The 18612-nt window shown below is 41.3% G+C and overlaps 1 protein-coding gene across 1 annotated transcript in view; it reads left to right on the top strand.

Moving 5' to 3' along the window:
* Window positions 1-18612, top strand: part of FMN1 (formin 1) — a 421043-nt gene that overhangs the window by 44943 nt on the left and 357488 nt on the right. The window contains exon 3 of the mRNA XM_017539536.2: window positions 3786-5780. Coding sequence (XP_017395025.1) covers window positions 3917-5780 — 1864 coding nt within the window. The 5' untranslated portion in view covers window positions 3786-3916. The remainder of the gene's footprint in view (window positions 1-3785; window positions 5781-18612) is intronic.

Below are 18612 nucleotides of genomic sequence, written 5' to 3'. Positions count from 1 at the left end.
GCTTTGCTGAGCTGCTGTGGGCTCCGCCCTGCTGCCAAGTGAACTTCCCTGCAGTCCTGTTTATATGGGTGTAGTTAGAACTGCTTTGGCAATGGTGGCCCGCCTCTGTTGAGGCGGAGTCTCTTTGCTGTGGCGGGCTGCCTCGGCAATGACGGGTTGCCTTGGCAATGGCGGACGCCCCTCCCCCACAGAGTTGGACCATCCCGGGTTCAGCTGCACTTGCTGTGAAACTCTCAATCCAGAGTTTCTGGTTGCTGTTCTTTTGTGGGGGTGGGGCCAGCGGAGCCTGATCGCCTGGCTCCCTGCCTCTGAGCCTTTTTTAAGTTGGTGTTCCAGTCGTCTGTTGAAGAGGCACTGGGGTCTGTTTGTTTGCCCTGGAATCTACTGTCCTGGTTCTCTGCTCAGTCCCCTTTTTGAACCGGTGAGTGGGCGACTTCCCGTGGCTCCAATCGCCAGCCAAAAGGGCACCCAGACCGGTGTATTTTGTACGGAGAACCGCGGCTCCGGGGTGCCGGCAAAGCAGCCGCGCGGGGCAAAGCAGCGGCGCAGGCCGGCACCGCCGCCCTGGCCGAAACAGCTACGCTGGCGACCATGGAGCTCCTCCGCCTGGGAGTTTCCTAGTCTGTGGGCAATAAAAACGCGGCGTCCACTCACCCTCTGTGCTTTCACTGGGAGCTGCAATCCTGAGCTGTTCCTAAACGGCCATCTTGGATCGTCACCCCCAATGTTATAATTTTCTAAGCCTTGACTTGAATTTCCCAACTGTGACTAACATACAGAGTTCTAACCATGACATTTTCTCCATTTACATAACCAAGACTTGATCCTGTAAACAGGCATCACATGTCTATAATTCTCATAAAGGATATAGCTTTATATCAGCCCCTCTCTTCTTTTATTTCTAAATTAGAATCTTCATTGAGTTTCTTACTCTCTATACCAGCTGTAGTGAACTCCTGGTGCCCTTTTTCTAGATTTTATTGTTTAAGGGATGACTTTAGGGAGCAGCATTTTATCTTCAGACATACATGCTGAAGCTCTACAATGAGTGTGGGGTTTTATTTTATTTTATTTTTTAAATACAGGGTCTTGCTCTGTCATTCAGGTTGGAGTACAGTGGTGCAGTGGCACAATCTCACTCCACTGCAGCCTCAATCTCCCAGGCTCAAGCGATCCCCTTGTCTCAACCTCAGGAGCAGCTGGGAATACATACATGAACCACATTCCCAGCTAATTTTCCTTAATTTTGTAGAAGCAAGGTTTCACTATGTTGCCCAGACTGGTCTCAAACTCCTGAGCTCAAGCAGTCCTCCCACCTTGGCCTCCCTAGGTGCTGGGATTATAGGAGTAAGCTGCTGCACCTGGGCCCAGTGAATGTCTCAGAGACATTGTTAAAAAATTATGTAACACCAAGTTAACAACAACAACAACAAACAAACAAAAAACAAAACAAACAAACAAACAAAACCCTCCTCTATTTAAGTTGCATGGAAAACCAATTTGTTAGTAAAGGAAGTAGATAAAGAGCAACATGACCTATGAAGCAATGTAGGGAGACACACCTGGGTTTGAAACTTGCATATTCTGAGCCACATTCTCCTAGACAAGTTCCTTTATCACTCTGAATTTCAGTTTCCTCATCTGTAAAATGGAGATCTACTGATTACATGAGATAACAAAATGAAAGTGTTAGTGTATATGTGTTCATTATATACAAATTCCCTCTCTTAGGGAATAGGCTCTTAGAATATGCAGTCATATTCTTATTTGACATTACAACATAAACTTTCTGCTGTGACTTTGAACAGATTCTTAAATTTTTAACACTTCTCCCCCAACATCACACACTTCTCCTAATCCATGGGAATTGAGGAGGTAAGAGGAGGAAGAGGAAAATGATGCTTGAAGAGAGCGAGATAATTTTATTTTCCCAAAACTCAGCATAGCTCATCTGCTGCTTCCCTTCAGCTTATCTGAGAATTCGTTAAATGAACTTCTAATGCTTAGTGCTCAGTGGATATTGACAGCTTTGCAATCGCTTTTATTAGTGATTATTCTAAAGTACAAAATAAGAAACTACCTCCTAAGTGAATTCTTAGGTGTAAACAGAGAGTTTGTAGCAATAATTATTAAGTATTCCTACAAATGTACTTCTTAAGAAAATGCTAGCAATGAGCATTTTAGAAAAGTTTAAAAAATACAGCCAGGAGCAGTGGCTCACACCTATAATTCCAGCACTTTGAGAGGCTGTGGTAGGAGGATTGCTTGAGTTGAAGAGCTCCAGACTAGCTTGGGAAACGTGGCGAAACCTGTTTCTACCAAAAAACAAACAAACAAACAAACAAACAAACAAAAAACCCCAAAAACTTAGCTGGGTGGTGGCAGCACATGCCTGTAGTCCCACCTACTTGGGAGGCTGAGATGGGAGGATCACTTGAGCCTAGGACGTTGAGGCTACAGTGAGCCATGTTTGCACCACTGCGCTCCATCCAGCCTGAGCAATAAAGAACCCATCTCTTAAACAAACAAACAAGACTACTTGAATGAGAGCAGCCCTATATACAATTTTGAAAGAGGAAAGGCCTCTCCTGGTCTCCTGGCATTCTGGTTTGACCAGATATCTGCAATGTTCATTGTCACTCTTAATTTTATCTCTCTCCCTCAAGGAGTTATTTTTAACAGACGCTTCCTCCTTTCTCTCTTCCTTCACTCAAAATGTACTTTTCTGTAGTTTTTTGCTATTTAGAAGCAGTTAGGAAAAACCTGAGGAAAATAATTCACTAAAGATATCAAGGGTTAATGGATAGTTACTGTGTTATCATTTAACACTTTTCCTTAAATGAGAAGTGTGTGGGCGGCACTTTGTTAAGCAAGGAAAACTTGAAGACTGGGCAATAGCTTAAGAAATTAGAAATATAGAGTTTGTATGTGGGGATGGTAGCCACAGAGACATTTCTGAGGTCCCTCATATCACAGAAGGAAGCAGCCACCTTCACTGATTATGTGAAATTTCAACCATTTCTGTGGTGAAGTAATTGAAAATCTGTACAGGGTCAGCAGTTCCTCATAGATTTTTTGCTGTTCTTCTGTCATTCCATTTGGCTTCAAGTAGACAACAGGAAGGAAAAAAGAAGGCAATACAACAACAAGGAAAAAGACAAAAAAGGAAAACAACAAAACTTGATGAAGACTTGAGTTATTCAAATTGTAAACTTTTACACTGAAATTTTTTCTATTGACTCCAAATTTGGGGCCTAAGACTTTTTCCTCACATTGTGCTTTAAGTTAAATTGATAATTTGAGCTCAGATCTTGAAGGTGGGTTTTAAAGAGTAGAAAGGCTTATATTTGCAAAGTAATATTCCAAATATGAGTTATGAAAACGGCTATGGTTTCTAAGGATCTCAAAGCCCCCTAGATAAGGAATTCTGGGAGTCATGAAAGCTCTATTTTACAGAGTAACATAAACCGAGCTCTAGAGAAGTTGAGAGACCTGATCCAGGCTGCACAGTGAGTCCCCCCACCCACCCCATGTAGGGAAAGGGAACTTTTATCCTAGGGGTGAAATCAGAGGACTTTCCCATCTCTCAGTTTACAAAAGTTCCACTGATCAGGAGTAGGGTGCGAGTGCAGAAGAGATTGAAATCTGGCTGTTGTCTTATTCCTTGAGCTGTTGAGGTCAGCCAGAGAGGAAGGAAAAGTCATGTTTGTGCTTTGATTTTATGTTGATGTGTGATTTATGCACTCTGTTAGACAAGCTGCTTTCTTCCCCTGTTCCTCTAACAGGCAGTCTCATTGCTGGAGATGACTGTCAGCTGCTTTCTCTGCATAGCCACCATCACATGCCTCACCACTGGAGCCTGGGAAGCCTGACCACAAACCGGCATCTCCAAGGCATGAATAATTAGGTAGGCATAATGGAAGGCACTCATTGCACCCTCCAATTGCATAAGCCCATTATGGAACTCTGCTACATCAGCTTCTATCTTCCAAAGGGGGAAGTCAGAGGATTTTCATACAAGGGCACTGTAACTCTAGACAGATCCAATAAAGGTTTTCATAACTGCTACCAAGTCAGGGAGGAGTCAGACATCAGCCTCAGCCAGGAGCCAGACGAACATCCAGGCGACATATTTTTCAAGCAGACTCCCACGAAAGACATTCTAACTGAGCTGTACAAACTCACAACAGAGAGAGAGAGACTGCTAGCTGATCTCCTGAGCTCAGACCACATCCTGGGGATCGCGATGGGGAACCAGGAGGGGAAGCTGCCAGAGCTGTCCGTGAGCCTCGCCCCTGAGGATGACTGTTTCCAGAATGCTGACAACTGGCAGGGAGAGCTCCCTGTGGGTCCTCTCAATAAGAGGAGCACCCATGGGAACAAAAAGCCTCGGAGGTTTGGTGGAAGGAGAGAGAGCTTTGGGGCTCTCCCACAGAAGAGGACAAGAAGAAAAGGGCGTGGAGGCCGAGAATCAGCTCCTCTGATGGGCAAGGACCAGATCTGTTCCAGCAATTCCCTTCCTCTTTCTAGAACAAGGCCTAATCACTGGCTACTAGAGGGGAGAGGAAATCTGCTCCCGAATGGGGCACTTGAGTCCTCCCTGCAGAGGAGAGAGAGCTGCCCCTCAGATATTCCCAAGACACCAGACACAGACCTTGGCTTTGGGAGCTTTGAGACGGCTTTCAAGGACACTGGGCTTGGAAGAGAAGTGCTGCCCCCTGACTGCAGCTCCACAGAGGCAGGAGAGGATGGCTTTCGGAGGCTGCCGAAAGGGCTGGAGCATCAGCAAACAGGTTTGTCTGAAAGTCACCAGGACCCTGAGAAGCATCCAGAGGCAGAAAAGGATGAGATGCAGAAGCCAGCTAAGCGGACTTGCAAGCAGAAACCTGTATCCAAAGTGGTGGTCAAAGTTCAGGACCTGTCCTCCCAGGTACAGAGAGCAGTTAAAACGCATTCTAAGGGTAAGGAGAGGATTGCCATTTGCCCAGACGCCCAAGCTGAGTTTGTACCCAAAGCTGACTTGCTCACCCTCCCGGGAGCTGAGGCTGGGGCTCGGGGTTCCAGACGGCGCGGCAAGGAGCGGCAAGGGAATGGGTCATGGAAGTCACCAGCCACGGAAGCAGCCTCCATTTCTAGTGCACCAGCCAGTGCCGAGGGGGCTGTGAACAAGGTCCTCCTGAAGGTGATAGAGAGTGAGAAGTTAGATGAAGCCCCCGAGGGGAAAAGACTGGGCTTCCCTTTCCGCACGAGTGTCCCCCACACTCGCCCAGAAATCAGAAACAAGAGGAGAGCTGGGTTGCCCCTCAGTGGCCACAAGTCCTTGTTTCTGGATCTGCCCCACAAAGTAGGTCCTGACTCCTCACAACTCAGAGGTGATGATAAGAAGCCATCCCCCCCAGCACCAGCAGCTCTTGGCAAGCTGTTTAATAATTCATCCTCGCAGGCCAGCACACACAAACAGACGTTACCTGTTCCCTCGCCTCTGTCTCCAAGGCTTCCCAGCCCTCAGCAGCATCACAGGATCCTCCGGCTCCCTGCACTGCCTGGTGAGAAGGAAGCTGCTCTTAATGACTCTCCTGGTAGAAAGAGCCGTGTCTTCCCTGGGTGCGTCTCTGCTGACACCTTGGAGCCACCATCCTCTGCAAAGGTCACGGAGACCAAAGGAGCCAGCCCGGCCTTCCTCAGAGCAGGCCAACCTCAGTTGGTGCCTGGGGAACCTTTGGAAAAGAGCTCGGGGCCAGGGAAGACCACAGCTGAGCCCCAGCACCAGTCATCTCCAGGTTAGTCTCTGTTTAAGATGCTTTGAATCTATTCTTGGCTGATTGGAGAACTATCAGTCTGCTTGTGTTACTTAGAGACTGGCTAATTAATAATGGACCAAAATTCCTGGGCCTGTTAGTTCACTTTGTAGCAAGAAAACTGGGAGTGGTATTGGGAGATGTGGAGATGATGAGGATGGTTTTGACCTAGTGGTTCAGAGGTATAGTTGCTTCCGGAAGCAATACTTTGTAAAAATTTTTTGCCCAGCATCCTCTAAGGCTGCTTCTGTGGTTGCATAACACAGTGACTCTCAAAGGAAACAGGAACAGGCCGAGAGAAGTAGTAACTTGTCCCTGCCTTTGATGTGGACACTGGGTAATTGACCTCTTGACCTAAATTGGGCAGTTCATGCTGCTGGAGTCATTCTTGGGATTCTCTAAGCAGAAGTGCAAGAGTATTCTATGGTTTTTTTTTTTGCTTGTTTTTAGTAATCACCTCTATAACTGCTATTTTGCTATTTTTTTTTTTAACCAGGAGAGGGATGAATTCACTCTAATTTGAAGAAGATTGGTTCAAAGTTTTCTCTTTTTTTACTGTTTTTAAATTTCCCAAATAAGCACAAAACCACTTAATTCTGTAGTTGTTTTACTTATGGGTTATTACTGTTACTGGTATAGCATCATTTCTTATGTAAAAGGTGCTAAAGAGCTCGTTTGATTTATATACTAAATGTGATTTAAAATGTTATGTGAAAACAATTTTTGGGATTCAGTAGGACCAAAAAAGACTGTGTAAAAGAAGCACCATTTCAGTATTCATTATATTTTCTAGACTGTTGTGGCCAGATTCTCAGGGTTTTCACATGCCATTGTGCAGGTTATGTGTTCTTTTTCAGAGATCCTCTAACAGCATATGGGCAATGCTCTGTCTAGGAAATAGCTCGTAATATGATATACTGTCTCTTACAGGTTACAGCAAATATAAGTGCAATTTTGAGATAAAAATATCTATCTAGGGAAGAGAAGCCTCAACGCTTTTTGGTCATTTGTAACTTGTGAAATTTTATAAATCTTTCTAGATCATTGATCTGGGGGTGGATCTTTAAAATTGTGGTAAATGCTTTTCATCTTGTGTTTTGCAATATATCAATCTTGTTTTGATAAGATTTACTACTTTCATAACCAATCTGTTTCACCAGGAAAGTCACAGAATCGTAGACTTTATATTATGTATCATAGAACCCTAGTGATGAAAATTATTTCTCCTGTTGGATGCTGAGGACTTAGAAACACTTGACAAGGAAACTCTGAGATTATTAGGCAAGAGACTTCTGAAGGCATAAGTGTAGAGTATTTTTCAACTTCCTTAACTCCAAAAACTGTGCAGAAACTGTGCATTAAATACATTGCTTTTTAGTAAATCCTCTTTTTCCTCGATTTAGGATTATCTTATTATTTAGCCCTTTTTCTATTTGGAAAACATAAAAGCTCCAGTGTATCTTGGTCAAGGCAGGCACACAGAGCACATTCAAGTTTCTGCTGGAGACTGACCATGGGCCCACTGAGGGACAAGTTGAATGGATGATCATACATTCCCTTGGCCTCTCCATGCATATGCTCATAACGTTCCCTTTACTTTGACTTCAGCTTTCCATTGGGATCTTCAGCAGCACTTTCAGGAGCCAATCATAGAACTGTAAGGATCTCTTGTGCTTCTAACCTTATAAAAGAAGGGGCTGGAAAAGGGAAGGAGAGTAGGAGTGGGTAGGAGCTTTTTTTCTGACATGGGTAATTTCTCTGATGTGGAGACTTCCTGCAGGGCCTCCAGCCATTACCTCCTATTGGCCCTATTTTGAAAGGCATGAGGGAGTGAGTTCCCCAGATAGTACCTTTGATTTGTATCCTGTGTTCTAGTTCCCTTTCCTCTCTTGATTTGCCCTTTCCTATAGCCATGAGTCCTCTTTATATTCTGAACCCGTCAGTGGCTTCCTGCAGCTGGTAAGCCCATTCCAGGAGAATTTTCCTGCTTCCAGCTACCTTTGTCTTTCACTTCATTTCTCTTCCCACCTAAACCCAGAAGAGGGCTTGGACAGTTGCCAGCAGTCCAGAAGGAGGAGTGAATAATTCATTTACCATCACAGTGTCCCTTTATCTGAACCCAACTCCCACCTTTCTCCCAGGTTAGCTATTAACCAGGTAAAGTTTATGGTCTGTGGACATTTATTTCCTGTGGAAATAACATCTAGGTATTTTTATTGAAGTGATGTCATTAAGATTATTGAAGCCTCTCATTAACTGCTCAAGTAAGAGATTAAGTCTGGCAAAAGTAATCAGCTCTGTTTCTATTTGGAAGACTCTTCAATGTTAGAGGCAAGCAGTAATTCCCAGGAAATAGTTAAATCCGCTTATCCTTCTTATGAGACTAAGCAGTTGAAGCTGACATTACCATTCACACAGGATGTAGCATAAAGGTATCACAGAGGCCAGTGATGCACCTTTTGTTGGCTTGTAATTTTCTTATTTCAAGGACAATGCATGGGAATCTCTTACATACTGGTGATAAAATAGAAACTATACTAACAGGAACTGGTAGTCAGGTCTGTCTTCTCATGCCTCTTCCCACCGTCAACCTGGAGATTGGTTTTATGGTATTTTATTATTTGGAGGATGGAGACTGATGTGGAAAGTTCCCAAGCCTTTGTGGAGTATGGTCTTCCCCCAAACCTTGAGGAACTTTAGTTGTGCTTGCCGGTGAAGCAGTATCCTTGGGGCTTGGTGCTAGGATTCCTTTCTGTTTTGCTTGCTTTCATTTACCTTTGATTCATTAAGCCATTTTAGTGCCAGAAGAATCACGGGGAGCTTGGCTCACCATACTCGGAAATAGCTAGTCTTTAGTGTGCTCTGAGTAATCTTGTGATTGTTTTCCTTTGATTGAAGTCACCACTCATGTGGTGATGGAAGCATAAGCCCCAGGCATAGTTCTTGATACTGAGAACTGAGAATCACTTGATCAATTATTGTGTCCATGAAAAAATATAATTAATGTCAGCTGATTAAGGGGTAAGAGGCATTTGACGATCTCACTTCATTTGCTTTCTGATCACTTACAAGGATAGTGACTTCTGTTAGACAATTTAAAAATTGGAATCAGAAGCTATCTAATGTAACTTTGTGGCCCTTGGGCTGTGATACTAGGTCATAAAACCCCCTGGAGTTCCTCTGTGTGCCCTGGCAGCTGAGCGTCCTATCATGGCATGTTCTGGAGTTTCCTCCCCGTCATAGAAGGTTCTAGGAATTTTTTCTCACAGTCGTGGATTGTTGCAGTACATTGAAACAAGGGCCCAGAGCCTTATAGGAAAGAACTTGAAATCAGGTCAGAATTGGAATTCAGAGATGTATAGGGTATAGATGGATTTGTGGGGTCCCAGAAAGATGTTGGACCATGAACTGCTGAAGGAAAAGTACCATGAGAGAAGAACACATCCAGGCCAGAATGTCTGTGGACAAACATTCCTCATGCTCCTAGGAGGGCCCCTACACTTGAAGAAGGAGCTTTGGCACAAAGGAATGGAAGAACTTTATCATCAGAAGCCTAACAGTTTTGCAGTGTTGAAGAGCTGACCGGGTTTCATGCTAAGCAAGTGAGTGAGGACTTCAAACACTGAGATTCAGATTTTTATATTAATAATTCATGGTATAGTCCCAGCTACTCAGGAAGTGGAGGCACAAGAATCACTTGAACCCTGGAGGAGGCAGTTGCAGTGAGCCAAGATCACGTCACTGCACTCCAGCCTGGGTGACAGCATAAGACTTGTCTCAAAAAAAAAAAAAAAAAAATTCATGGTAACAATTTTTTCACAGTAAAGTCACAAACCAGTTCATTCAGGTTTCACATATGTTTTCTAAAATGTTAAAGTTTAGTTAAAGTTTTGAGTTTCACTTTTGTATTTAGAGGGAGAGCCCAGAAGTGCTCCTGTGAATGAGTAAAGGTGTTGGTTTCCAGGTGAGCCCAGAGGAATCGTGAAGAGTAAATAATGTGTGCAGCTTGGGCCTCAGCTATATTCTCCCTAGGATTCAGACCTGTCTGGCCATGTCTGGATTATTTGGCAGTCATGCCTGTCCGGAGTCTTTTGCTTTAGTGTGGGGATAATCATCACAGGACAAAGCTCATCTTGAGGAAAGCAAGAATTTGAGCCACATCCGAGGGGTACTGGCTACCACAGGGAGGGACAACACTGAAAATACAGCATGACGCATGTTCTCCAGATTTTCTGTTGCGCCAGCCCCGTGGACTCATGCCTGGAGAGAGGGAGAGAGGACTGCCATAAAAAAAAGCAGTGTGAAAATTTCAAGAGCAATGTTACTAAAATTTCTTTAGGACATTGAAAGCAAGTTCTGCATAACAGAATGTACAGACTTGTGGAAGCAGAGTCCCTGCTGGAGGTGCTATGGAAGCACAGTGTGACAGGGCATAATGAACTAGATTTTATTAAGTGTGGTTTTATTTATGGTAGAATGAATGAGATTTTGTCTTATCCTAAGGAGAAGTGGGAGAGGTAGGCAGTTGTGCCTTGGGCAACCCGTCTGATATGTTTGACTACAGCAGCCCTGGTGCCCATTTTGGAAGCATCAAGAGGCACCTTGTGCAGCCGGAACAAGAGATAAAAGCAGTGATAAGGAGGAATGATTACATCCACAAGCACACGTGATTTCTAGAATGATTCAGGAGAACTTGGTGTGGGGGAGAAGGAAGCATCAACATTGTTAGAATCAGTGAAATACTGATTTTGTAGCTTGTTGTTACTCCCGTGATTGCAGTTGCTGGAAGGAATTTCGTCAAATTCATAGTTTGTTTTTTGAGAATCAAATGAAATAATATCAATGAAAATACTTCATAAAGCACTTTTTAAAATTAGCTTTATTATAATTACAGATGACTGCTGGTTCATAGGGGCAGAGAAGATTTTAAAAACCCATTCCTTTTGGTATTTTCCAATGATGAAATGATGCTACAAATAATAGCTCACAATGAGTTATTTATTCTCTGTGAATTTCTTGATTTGCTCTTGATTAAACTTCTATATTCGCTTCTAGTTTTTTTTAAGGCACTTACTTATATAGCATCTTTATCGATCTCTTATTGTTTTGTATAGGTTAATACTGGATTTCTACCTAATTTTCATTAATAAAAAATACTTGAGGGCAGAGATCATATAGGATTCCTCTGAGGTACTCCCCACAGTGTCTAGCTTCAAACTGGCTCACTAAGTAGCCTTTGAATTTAATCAGGGCTTTAAAATTTTCTAGATTAAATTAAGTCAGAAAGGAATTGGAACGGCAGGTCTGACTACTAATGTCATTTTGATGTGAAATCTTAAAAGATGAAAGAGCAAAAGCAAAGAAAAGCAAAGATCCCCTTTCTTCCTACCAATCATTTCTGAACTATGTGAAGTCACATTTTCCCCTCTTCTAAGTGTTCTCAATTTCTGCAACTAATAGTAATTTTGTTTCTCCTGATTTCCATATCATACTTTTGTCAAAGCAATAGGTTTTGGACCTCAATTATCTTCTTCTTATATGTATTTTTGTAATATTAACTCATTGATTCTTGTGTGATAAAGAGCTTATCTTTAGCTCTTATCAACTTATTAATACAGGACCTTTTACTTTGGATGCACACTTTGCAGTTTCATAAATAGTGGAATAATAGGTACTGATTATTTTAAGAAAATTGTGGTTGTTGACTTTAATTAAAAACAACTTTCCACCTTACCGTGATAAGACAGTGGCTGCAAGCAACAAATTGCCCTTAGGAGTAGCCAGACAGGATGATTGGGAATTGCTGCAGCTGACATGCCACCCAGCAGAGTAAAATGGGGTTGCCTTGCTTTGTTCTCAGTGTCGCATCTTCATTTGGAACCTGTTTCTGCTAGTGATAACACATAAAAATGGAAACAGATGTCTTTTTATTTATTTATTTATTTTAAAAAATCTCTCCTCAAAGATAGCAATGGTATCACATTCATCATTATATACCTGGGTCAGTTACTGAAACTGACCCATGGCATGTAGTCATAAGTGTTCTATTGAGTGAATGAATAAACAGGTGGATGAATGATGAGAGAACTTAGTCTGTAAGCTGGTAACAGGGACACATTTTCCCCATTTTTCCTGTGTTAAACAATGAAACTGGTTTCATAACATATTATGTGATTACTATCGATGTTAGATGCTGCTACTGACCCTATTTTGCTAGAACATACTTTTTTTGTTTTTAACCTTGAAACTATTCACCTCTGCATGGGTTTGGGAATCTAAATGTACTCAGAAGATAGAGTATAATTAAATGGAACGTGAGTATGCAAAGCCAAGTCTTTTGTGAACAAAGAAACTGTTCTCTTAAATGGAATAACTTTACAACATATGATTGACTTTACCAGAACAGACAGCTTTATATTTTAAATGAAACTTAACTTTATTATAAAATCCAGTTACTGCGGGGCAGTCAAGTGATCAAACTTGAAACAGAAACCAGAGGCCGTTTAATGTTTCATGCATCTCACTGGTCACAGATTAACCGTGTTGCATTATGCATGATCAAAGGACAGCACATGTGAACCAAGGTATATTTTATGACCCAACACATTGGTGAACTAGAAGGCCAGGCAGGTACCTGTAACTCTTATAGGCTGTGATTCAGGGAGTCCTGCAAGGCTCACCTGCTGGGTGCCTCATGCCCACCACGGAAGTTTGCCTTCTGTGTGAAAGCATTGTTGCTAGAAAACTTGTGTACAATACAAATATAAGTTGAGGTCATGTGATTGATTTCCAAAAGCTCTGCACAAAACTCATTATAAGTCATTATATTAATTTGCTGATAAAGCTCCTGATATTAATATTACCTAGCAGACCAAGATCTTTATAGAATGGGTTATGGGATGGGTTTCCAAGAGTGGAAGTAGAAGTCAGGGTACCATTGGCATGCCATGAACTCGTTGCTGCTCTCTAATGTCATGGGATCTTTTTTTTTTTTTTTTTAACATCTTTTTGGCATCCTTTATCAAATTTAGAGAAAACTTGAAACAGCGAGAGATGTTAGGTGACAGAGTCAAAGCTTGTTAAATTTTCCTAAACTAAATGGAACAAGATTAAACTCAAGAGGATAATGGAAATATCGTGCATTGAGATTAAACTATCCACTTACAGGTAAAGGACATCAGAGACCTCAGTTTCAGTTTTAGCTGACAACATATTGATTTTGAGCCAGTTGGGTAATGTGTAGCTGTTGCAAACAAAAAGTCAGGCTACATTAGTAATAGATATTCATATCAAGGGAGAAAATCTGATACTGTACTATATATAGTCTGATGAATCTGGAGTTATTGGTATAGTTATAGGTACATATTTGAAGGGGCATTATTGACAGATTATGTGTTGGTGACCAGGACGGAAACATATTTAGAAATTATATCATGGAAAAAGAATTCTGTTAAATAGAGTAGTCTATGTATCACAATGTCGTAGTGATACATGAGCAAGGTGGTGTAGTGTATGCTGTGGGTGCCACGCAGATCCCCCTTGCAAGACTAATACTCTGTTCTCTCTGCTGCTGGGAGCATTGCCAGCCAAAGGTGTACAGTTGAGTATCTCCCCAGAAACTGCCCTTTGCAAATGGGAGCTACCTCTACCAACCTTACACCTTTTCCTCAAGCATAGGCCTGACCAATGACTTAGCTGTGTGTGAGAGTATGGAGGCTCAGCACCATTGCCTTGTGTAGGACAGCTCTGAAGGGCCATCCCAGCCTCAGTGCTCCCTACATTATCACCTGAGGCCTCTGTAAAAATTGCATCTTCTCTAATCCTGCTTCACTCACTTTCCCATAGGTATCGCTTCAAAGAACACTCCCCACTAAACCTTCTGCATGGAATTTCTTTTCAGGGTCTATTCTCCAGGGGATCCTACCTGAGATAGCTGACATTATGTTACCTATAACAGCTCCCATTATTTTTAATAGGAGAATATAAACTGTTTAATGAGTGATGCTAGGAAAATTAGTTATCCATGTGGGGAAAAAGATTGGATATGTCTTATGCCATGCACAAAACTCTATTTCAGGTGAATTTTGAACTGAAATGTGTAAAGGAAAACTTATAGCTTTTAGAATAAAATATGGAAGGATTAGGAAAAGGTTTCTTAAAGGCACAAAGCATAATGATGATTATTGGTGAATTTGTCTATATTAAAATGATATTAAAATTAAAAGCATTTGACTATGACAGATGCTATCATTTAACAAACTAAGAAGAGAAGCTGGGATAAGATATTTGTAGAGCTTATGACTGACAAAGAATTAGTATGCAACATTTGTAAAGAAATCATATAAATTAGTAAGGGAAAGGCAAACTACCCAGGAGGAAAAAAATGAGCAAAGGAGATAGTCAGTTCGCTTATAAGAAAGTCTGAATGACGAATGAGTATATTAAAATATACTTAACCTCACAAGCAATTAGGAACATGAAAATGGAAATAAGATCCTAGTTTATGCACGTTAGATTGGAAAATACTATTTTGAATTTATAATCTAGCTCTCCTTCTTTTCTTCGTCCTTTTCTTTCCTTCCTTTACTTCTGTGCTTTTGCACATGCTGTTTCTGTGATAAACTTCTCATCTGTCAAGACCTAGCACACGTGTCATTTTTTCCATAAAGCTCTCCAACCTCTCTGGTTAGAGTTAAGCATTTCCTCTTTTATATTCCAAATATTGCTTTGTGCTTCTTCCATCTTAAAACACTTGACATTGTTGTAATTATTCATTTACAAGTGAGTCTGTCACTAGATCACTAGCTCGTGCATGGTAGGAATCATACAATATTTCTCTATGTGCATGTGGCCTTATCATAGTGTCTGATATTTGATTTGTGAATCGACATCGGATGGGTGAATCTTCCGTTATTTGCCCCAGTGACTCTTCCCTTAGAGGAGATCCCTTCAAAATAAGATCTGAACTTCAGATGCTCTGTAATGGTTGCTTTGTTTTCTTTTTTAATGTACTCACTAAAATTAATTCAAGGGCAACTTTATTTTTGAAGAAGAGCTCTTAATTGTTCATCACCTGCAGTGGAGCATATGGTTGAATGTGTTTCCCACTCTTAATTTAATTAAAGGGGATAAACAGATAGCGCTCTGTGTGTGTGTGTGTGTGTGTGTGTGTTTAACTATATGTAGAAAGTTGCATAGGGACAAAATAAATTTTATTTGTCTTTGTTGTTAATTGATTGCTTTTCTTTCAGGGATATTCCTGCCTAGCGGCATCATTAGGATTTATTTTTAATCCTAAAAATGTGAAATAAATATATTTTGCCAGAGAGAAAATATGTTAGCGTATTTTTAAAAATAAAATATCTCCCCCTCAGAAAATTTTTGGAAATAGACACCCTAAAGACATTTGAAATTTTTCTTATCTTTTAAAAAAAGTCAGTGGCAGTTGTACGCACTCCACATGGAAGTATATGATTTAGTTGGCATTTGTTGCCTCTTACAATGATAATTAAATAGTAAAGGTGAAAAAGATCCCTTGGCTCTGGGCCTTCGTATTATAGATGATTAAAATGAGGTTCATCTGAAGTGTCGTAACTGTTTATTGGTGGAATATGCCAGATCTTCTGACTTGAGTTTTGCTGCTTTCCTTTATTCTACATTCTGTTCCTACCACCAATTCCAAGGTAACACGAAACTTATTTGGATCTTTAGTGACATTGAGTTTCAGTAACAATAGCTACTTAGGTATCTATTTTGGAACCCTTGAAACCTCCCCAATATAGCAATTGCCTGGTGGCCTTGGTAAAATTAATAAGAGATATTCATTAGCACCTAAACTCAAGGGGATATACAACTCCATTTCAGTGCAATATAATTATTAGATTCATAGTCAGTATGGATTAACAGGGGAAGTTTTCAAAAATAAATATCTACTTTTTCATTAGTTATGATAGTCTGTTAAGTGTCATAATCTTATATAATTATTGAAATATTATTTGTAATATCCCCAGACTAGGAAATGTTGGGCTTGATATGGCCAGTGTGCCTCTCTCATCCTCCCCTAGTCCTCCATTTACCAGGAGAAGAGATTAGATGAGCCTGCTCATCATTACTTCATGAAGAACAGGGTCTTGAAATACGAGAAGATTTTCAGGTTAGGCCAGAGACAGTGAAGGACCAGAGCAAACTTTGGAAGGATGCTACTCCTAGTTTCTGACCTGAACCCTTTCTTTTCCTCTACCATTACTATGGCCACCATCTCTTCATGCAGGTAGGGATAAAGCATGATGATGTGAACTGATATCTAAGCCAGGTTGGAGCCCTAAATCATAGCCTTCATACATAGAACAACCCCATGGTTTAGAATAATCAAAGCTGTGTTTCAAAGCTGTGTACCTGGTTTAATGAAGACACAATAATATCCTTACTTCTAAAAGGAGTCAGGTTATCTAGTACACCATGAAAATACAGAATTTGCTAGGATAATTCAAGTCTCTGTATGCCCACATTGAGAGGTTAGACAAGAGGAAGGTGGCAGTATCTTGCTGGGGACATTGGGAGATGTGCCAGGCTGTCGCTGGGGAGAGATATCAAAGGAGGAGATGATAAGAATATAGGGACACCTGCAAAGGCCACACTGCATTAGCAAGATGGAAGAAAAATGAAACAGAATGAAGCTAGTTAGGATAAGGAGCAACAGCTGCAGAGCCCAGTGGCCAAGAGTTGGTGATGCATTTCCACCTACTCCTCTTTAGGTTACCCGATAGAAATCTGATTCCCTCAAGTATAGGCAGTCAATAACAGTGTCCCTGCTGACAGAGCATTTCCTGGAGACCTTTTCCAGTGTTTATTTTCTCTGCTCATGTGCCTTCATCACTTTCGTTTTCCTGTGTCATAGCAGGCAGTTGTGCCCATGGATACTGTTAATAAATAACAGTCACAGCAACAGTGGTCATTTATTCTTACATACCAACTACTGAATTGGACACTTTCTAAATTTTGTATTGAAGCCAAACCACAGTCTATGCAATAGTTATATTATCTCCTTCTTACAGAGGAAAAAATGGAAAGTCATAGAAGTGAAGTACATGCCCCAGGTCACCAGCTAATAAGAGGCAGAACCCAGAGTCACACCAGGTCTGACTGACTGCAGCTGTAGTCCCTCATCTCTTCATGACTGTGCCTTGAAAACCTGGAACAAGAGCAATAGGGCAATTTGTTGGGCAAGCTGTATAGTGATGGATTCTTTAAGAAACCGGGGTACCTGACACTCCCCTCTTACCTCTGATGTCCGTAATCATGTAGAGAAGCCATACCCTGGTGTAAAGCAATGTGCAAGTGGCCAGACACAGTAATCCCAGCACTTTGGGAAGCCAAGGTGGGTAGATCATGAGGTCAGGAGTTCGAGGCCAGCCTGGCTAATATGGTGAAACCCCATCTTTACTAAAAATACAAAAAATAGCTGAGTGTGGTGGTATGCATCTGTAGTCTCAGCTGCTCGGGAGGCTGAGGCAGGAGAATCACTTGAACCAGGGAGGTGGAGGTTGCAATGAGCTGAGATCGTGCCACTGCACTCCAGCCTGGGTGACAGAGCAAGACTCCATCTCAAAAAAAAAAAAAAAAAAAAAAAAAAAAAAAAAAAAAAAAAAAAAAAAAAAAAAAAAAAAAAAAGTGCAGATATTTTACATAGCATGTTGAAAGGAAATATATTGTTCAGTTTTGGTAGAAAAAGCAATTTCTTATATGGAATCTGAACAAAAATCAGAATCCTCTCCAGGGAAGAAATGTGGACACTTCTTTGGTGATATCATTAAACATTATCCTTTGAGCTCATCAATCTGGGGCTTTATGATCCTTCATGTCTTATTCTTTGGGATTAGTTTGGAATCATGCAGGTTTCCTTTTTCCTCTTAGAAATATATATAGCTACCCTTCTCATTTTAGGTAGGGAGAAGGAACTCTGGAATGCTTCTAAAACTCCTGCCCTGGCCTATTAAATAGAAGAGGCAAATGTGGAAGAGATGCTTTGCTGCTGAGTGCAGGTGACAGTGAAGGTCCCATGGCAACAGGGAATGGAGAAAGGCAAGGGTGGCATGGGCTGAAAGCTGTAAGAACCACCAATTTCAGTCACATCTGTGGGTACACATTTTATTGCTTACCGAGAACTTTTCCATACATCATTATTATCAAATTCTCATAAAAAAATCCCTGTTGGGAGAGGGTATGTTTCTGTCTTCTTCTTCCTTTTTTTTTTTTTTTTTGAGGTGGAGCCTCACTCACCCAGGCTAGAATGCAGTGGTGTGATTTTGGCTGACTAAAACCTCTGCTTCCTGGGTTCAAGTGATTCTCTTGCCTCAGCCTCCCAGATAGCTGGGACTACAGGCTCCCGCCACCATGCCCACCTAATTTTTGTATTTTTAGTAGAGATGGCATTTCACCATTGTTGGCCAGGCTGGTTTTGAACTCCTGATCTCAGGGTGATTCGCCCAATGCAACCTCCCAAAGTGCTGAGATTACAGGTGTGAGCCACCATGCCTGGCATGTTTCTATCTACTTTTAAAAATTATTTGGTTTATGTTCTACTTTGTTCCAGAAATAATTTAAGGTACTTGAATTCAATATAGCAGATAACATACCTTTAAAACAAATGATAGAAATTAGAGAGAAAACATTGTTTTTAGGGTTATATTGACCAGCACAAATTTATCTTGACTGATGGTATATTTCAGAGCCAAACCCTGTAGAACCCTTACCATGATCCTTGCCTATGACTTCAGGAGGAAATAACTACAACATTGTCCATCAAAAAAAAAAA

The sequence above is a fragment of the Cebus imitator genome, unplaced genomic scaffold (genome assembly GCF_001604975.1).
Source record: "Cebus imitator isolate Cc_AM_T3 unplaced genomic scaffold, Cebus_imitator-1.0 Scaffold119, whole genome shotgun sequence".
NCBI lineage: Eukaryota > Metazoa > Chordata > Mammalia > Primates > Cebidae > Cebus > Cebus imitator.
Note: the sequence above shows the minus strand (reverse complement) of the source record. Positions and strands in the feature narration are given on the sequence as shown.